At 52.4% G+C, this 6,000-nt stretch overlaps 1 protein-coding gene across 1 annotated transcript in view; it reads left to right on the top strand.

Moving 5' to 3' along the window:
* The window catches only part of IQGAP1 (IQ motif containing GTPase activating protein 1), a 50,999-nt gene continuing 44,999 nt past the window's right edge, over nt 1–6,000 (top strand). Inside the window, exons 1-2 of the mRNA XM_044444823.1 lie at nt 1–152; nt 1,944–2,043. Of these exons, the coding sequence (XP_044300758.1) occupies nt 98–152; nt 1,944–2,043 (155 nt within the window). The 5' untranslated portion in view covers nt 1–97. The remainder of the gene's footprint in view (nt 153–1,943; nt 2,044–6,000) is intronic.

Raw genomic sequence — 6,000 nt, 5'->3', positions numbered from 1 at the left:
CTTCCTCCTTTGCAGACGGCGCAGCACTTAGGTTTGCTCAGCAGCCGCAGGCTGAGCGGGATCATCATCGCCGCCGCTGCCGCCTCGGCTCGCCCTCATGTCTGCCGCGGAGGAAACCGACGGGGCGGGCGTGGCCCGTCCCCACTACGGCTGTGAGTTGCGGGCGGGCGCCTGGGGAGGGAGCCGTGGCGGCGCTGGCGAGGCTGCTGCGGCCCTGCTGGCTGGGCGGGCGGCGATCCGGGCTGCAGCCCCACCGCTCTGTTCCTCTCCTGCCGGCCTGCAGAGGAACGGCGGCCGCGGAGGGCCGGGTTCGCGTCGGGCTCGCGGAGCGGCCGCCGCCCTTTGCGGATGCGCCATGCGGACGAGCTGGTCAAGTCGTGCGCTCGGGCTGCTGGCGCCGATCGCTCCTTCGCGGCAGCGTCTCGGCGGCCCCTTCACCATCGCTGCCCCGGGCCGGTGATGCGGCGGCAGGGGAAGGAGCGGCGGCGGCTTCTCCCGAGGGCCGACTGGGCCCCCGGCCGCCGCCTCGCCATGCCCACAACATGGCTGGCGGGGGCGCGTCTCGCTCGTGAGCGGACCGTGCTCCGCGCGTCTGCGGCTCACGAGAGCGCGTTCGCCTCCCGCCCGTGCGGCGCTGAGAGGAGCGCCCGCCCGCCAGCCAGCCAGCCCGCGGGGGAAGTCGCGCGGAGCGGCGGGGATGCGCAGCGCCCCGCCCCGCCGGCGCCCTTCCGCGCAGGTGACGTGTGCGTGTTGCCCGGCCGCGAGCGAGGAGGGCGCTCCTCGTGGGGCGGGCGAGCCCTTCCGCCGCGCTGCCCCCTTCCGCTGCTCGGATGCTCGGCGGATGGGCGTAGCGCCGGGCGCGCTGGCTGGCAGGGCGGCCGTCGGGCGATGCCTGGGTGGGCGGGCTGCTAACGGCGGCGGCAAAATGGGCCGTCCCTGGCCACGGCGGGCTGCCCTGGGGGAGCGCCGGCGCTGGATGGCCGGAGGCCTGCCGGCCAGAGGGCGTGAGGGGCCGCCGTGCCCTGCCGCTGAGGCACCCTTCCGAGCCCAGTCGGGGCTGCCCGTGACTTGCCGCTGCGCTCTGCGACTGCCTCCACAGCCCTTGGCCAGGGCTGGGGGACCCACTTAAAGGGAGTGAGCCTTGTGCTTCCTCGCTGCAGCCCCAACCTGGCCTTAGCCCCACTTTTGCATACCTGCACAACTGTAAGCTGGTCTCAGGTACACCCCCGAGCTGAAATAGGGGGGGATGTGTGCCAGGCCCTCTGCGGGGAGCTCCAAGCAGTGTGTCTGTGTGGCCCCTCCTGCCCTTACAGCAACCCTGCAAGGTCGGGCAGACTGTGGGATTGGACTTTCCAAAGTCTCCGTGAGCCCTGAGATTCAGGAGGGATTGGCACTTGAGGCACTCTCTTTACTGCATGGTTGATCATTCCCCAACCTCTGCCCTACCCAGCATGGTTAACAGGAGCATTGGAAGTTGTTCTCCAAAACATCCGAAGAGCACCAGATTAAGCAAGGCTGTTCTAGACTGTCCAGTTTTTTCCTGCTTTGCTTTTTAGCGGGGGGGGGGGGGGCAGTTTGTCAGGGTTGGTTTTGTGTGAAAGATGGCAAGAGGGAGTGGACTTTTGAGTGTGGGCACATGGGAGTGTGGGACTGTGAAGGTTAAGCAACCAGCACAGGGGAGCTGGCCTGTTCCTCCTCCCTTTAGGGTGGGGCACAATATACCCCAAGGTGCGCCACCCCATGAGCAGCTCCTGCCTGGCCCCCTCCTAGGTTCTTTTCCCTCTGTCCCCACCATTGAGCACGGGTATCCGTTAAGCACGGCCTCCTCTTCTGCAAGGACTGGGTGGCAACAGCAGTCGCTTCTTGAGCTGCTTGCTCCAGGCCTTCCTGAGCTTCGCATGCCATGCTTTCCCTGGCCTGACCTTGTGCCCATCTTCTTGCAGCTGTCCTGGATAATGAGAGGATGACAGCCGAAGAGATGGATGAGCGAAGACGGCAGAATGTGGCCTATGAATATCTCTGCCACCTGGAGGAAGCCAAGAGGTAAGATCCCTGGGAAGGGGGATGTGTAAGGGCACCACAACATCCACGGAAGAATGTTCTGGCACAGTGTAAGAGATTTCCCTGGTGTGTTTTCTTGCCTGATGTGCCGATTAGAAAATGTGCGCGCTGTGGCTGCAGACCAGTTATGCCATTTTCCTGTCTGTCACCATTGTCTCTAAGATTTTGCTACTTTCACTGGCAGCTCCCATTTATTTTTTTATAGCTTTTGTATGCCGTCCTATTGTACAAGATCTCAATTACTTTTTTCAGGGTTTTTTATTCTCCTTCTGCTTGAAATTTAGCCTCTCTGCCGTCATACTTGCCCTTGCCCTTGCCCTTTCCTCTGCAGTGTGAGGGTAAAACTGAAGCTTGTGCCATTATTTAGAGGTTATATGGTTGAAAATCCTTAGCTTTAGATCTGACAAAACCTACACAACTTCTTGCAGTGCTTATCTTCCATTGGGAGCACAATCTGGGTGCATGATCAAGAGGAAAAATAAGCAGTGTGATTGCTCAACCACTACCAAATCAGATTTGAGGATTTGTACTGCATTTCTTATAAATGGTGAAGGTTTGATTCAGTTGAGCTGAATAAACCTGTTACAAAGGCAAGTCTAGGCAAGTTTACTCATAAAGTGTGTGGAAACGGTAGTTGGTGTGAAATGTGGCCAGAAACATTTCAGGTGTCTGCTTTTGGGATCTTATTATGCTAACCCTGTTCCATTTGTACGGGCTTCCTTTCTGTTTCCATGCTCAGTTTGAGGTGCTGGTTGTCACAACACCTTAAATGGCTCTGGAGCAGTTTATCTGAAGGTCTCCCGCCTCCCACACAAACTATCCATCTGTTGCCATGGTCCTCACGGGCCCTGTTCTGTATTTCATTTCTCAGTGAAGGGGTAATGCAGGTTTGGGAATTCTTGGTGCTAGCGCCTCAGTTGTACCGTGCCCTCCTGAGGGAGTTTGGCTGTCCCCTTGGTTGCTAGTCCTAAGCAGGCTGTCAAGAAGCTTTATTTCTTTGGGCTTTTGGTAGGTTTTCACTGGATGTGAGTGGCACTGGCTTCACTTTTGCCTCTTTCCATGTTGCTTTGAGTGTTCTCAATGTTTATGGCATCAGGAGTATGTTTTTATTGTTGTAAACTGCCTTGGGACTTTTTTGTAGGGAGGGAGGGTGAAAGGCAGTATATGAATACTGCTATTAAATGAAGGAAACGCGGGACTAACAATCAACTTGTTTCTCCTGCTGGTTTGCGCGCTCCACCTTGTTTCTTCCATAAACAGTCCATCATGTTATCCCAGTGTAGAGAACCAGCTGCAGCATGTCCTGTCGGGTGGGGAGGGTGACTCTTCCACCCACCTGAGAGGTCCCTTTGAAGGTGCTCCCCCTCCTTATGTTGTCAGGAAGTCCTTCCTGCAGGGTGGGGGCCATGGGGAGGCAGAGCATCCAGGAGACCTTTTCTGTCCGACTTGCAAATATGGTCAGCTCCAGCTCTTCTGAGTCTCCAGCATCAGATATTTGCATAACAAGCAGGCATCCATGAAGCCAGTGGCTTGTAAAATACTCTCTTTGCAAATATTCTCTTGCTAAGTTTTGTCTTGGAACACAGGAGTTCTTTTACTGCATCAGACTACACATCTGTCTAGCTAGTCTTGCCTCTTCGACCATGCCCGCCAGAGCTTCTGCAGGACCGTTTCTCGCCCCTACCTGAAAGTACTGCTGGGAATTAAATCTGGCCCCTTCCATGTGAAAGCAGGCATTCCGAGTGAGGCCTTGCAGGGTACCCGTGAGCACCTGAGCCTTGCGTCCTTAGTTTACTGGGAGCTGAGTGAGCTGAGAGTCAGAGTTCAAGACCTGAGTAAGAACGCCGGTCTCCCCTCAGTGCCACTGGGCTGATGTGGTGGAAGAGGGTTGCTCAGCATTTTGCTTTCCAAATACTCCTTTGATTAGAAAAGCATAAAGGAAAAAAGGCTCCTTTGCACCGGTGGAGAGGATTTTGGGAAGTGCTGGTCCCAGTCCAGCTCAGGAGCCCATGCTCTTATTCTACAGCCAGGCTGGGCAACACAGTGACTGTACTCCCCCTCCCTTGCCTTTTTTGCAGCCCCCTGCTTCCCCCAGTGCTGAGCAGTTAACATTTGGCAGCAAGGTATTGATGGTGGGCAACCTCTGTCTGTAAGTAGAAATTCACAGTTTGCTGCCAAAATTGGGTGGCACAGAAGATGCAAAAGTGGACTGCACTAAACGAAATAGTTCTTTTTTCCCCTTCTGCTGTGCCACTGACTTTTGGGAGAGGGACAGGTGTGCCCCGCAAATGCTGGAAAGTTCCTGCCCTTGCTTTAGAATAATGTAAGAGGGAGTGCTGTATTCCTTAGAGCAAAGGAATGCTGGAGCTAAAAGATCAAAGAAAAATGGTGGTGAACAATAGCGGTGAAGACATCGTTACTGTAAAGCAAGGCATTTTTTTTATCTTGGAAAAGTCCTTCTTAAAAAAGAAAGAATGGAAATGAATTGCCTCAGAATTATTGGAGTGCTACCAATCTCATATACCTCCCAAACAATAAGTTTTACAAACCACTTACATATGTAGCAAGTGATTAGGAAAAGCTGCACCTATTGAATTTCATACCTATTGGTGTGTTGAATTTCTGTCTCAATCCAAACTGGACCAATATCAATTTTTATACAGAATTTAAAATCCTTACTTGGTGCATGATAACCAATCCCTTCTGCTGCAAGAAGCAGTTAGACAACCCACAGACCTCAAGATAATGGCCTGGGATCCAAGGCTGTCAGGATAATCTGCATTTACCTAAGGAATTCTGGGAAGTGAGAGGAGGTCACTGCAAACAGCAAAGAAGTCAGCTTTATGCTCACTGGCTCAAGTCAGCAGTCCGCATGCCCAGCTGCATGGAAGAATCAGTAAACGGACCCTTTTCCCTTCTTCTGTAGCATCAGAGGTTGGAAAGGAGCCTCTTGTGGGAGTGACCTGCACAGGGTGGGCAGGGTTTGTGTTCCTGCCTGAGACTAACATGGGGTGCACCTGCAGTGAATACACACTGGTTGCATTATGAGAAGAAAAGTGGGAGAGCTTGAACAGTGAGTGCCCACCCTCCAAGGAGTAAGAGGAAGTGAAAAGTTCCTAGACAAAACCGGGGTAAATGCAGGAACACCAAGAACCACCAGAGATGGAAGAGCAGCGACAGTTTGAAGCAAGTACAAAGAATGCTGAGCTGAGGGAAGCCCAAGAAGAGGAAACGTGATGGAGAAGGGCAGCAGTCAGGAGCAGAAGAATCAGAAGTTGTTCTTCGCTGGTGGAACCACTAGAGTAGAAGCAAAAATGGGGCATAGCCATGCACGAATTTGGGAAGGCTGATTTGAATAAACTCAAGACAATGAGAAGCAAGATCCCATGGCAAGTGACCCTAAGGAAAAGAGGCGTCCAAGTAGGGTGGAGGGTTTTTAAAGGAAATTTTAAAGATATGCAATAAGAATTCCAACAAAAATGAAAGAAACCAGACAACAGAAGAAGCAAATGTGACTCCACAAAATTTTGAGTTGACCTAAAGCAGTCAGTCTGCAAACACCTTTTATTTTTATTTATGTTTATGTTTACACTTGTGTGCCACCAGCTATTCTGACAAGGATCTCTAGGTGGCTTACAACAGTAATCAAAACACAGATCTTAAAATCAATGAAACAGTAAAAACATCATAATAAAACAGCAACAATATCATAGTGGCTATTTAAAACCAATGGTGGGTTAAAAAGGCAAATGTATATGTCAATAGCGTTGAATGAGTTAAAATCAGTTGTTAAAATACCTAGTAAAGATAAATGTTTTCTCCTGGTGCTGAAAAGAGAATGGCATTGGTGCAAGACACCATTCTGGGGAGCCTTTTCCATAAATGGGGAGGCTTCTCAACCTTTTGGCTAAGATCAAGTGTGTAGTATACAACTGTTGT

This window comes from Varanus komodoensis, unplaced genomic scaffold (genome assembly GCF_004798865.1).
Source record: "Varanus komodoensis strain SLA01 unplaced genomic scaffold, ASM479886v1 scaffold46_1, whole genome shotgun sequence".
Classification (NCBI taxonomy): domain Eukaryota; kingdom Metazoa; phylum Chordata; class Lepidosauria; order Squamata; family Varanidae; genus Varanus; species Varanus komodoensis.
The sequence above is the reverse complement of the archived record's forward strand: the minus strand, read 5'-3'. Positions and strand labels throughout refer to the sequence as shown.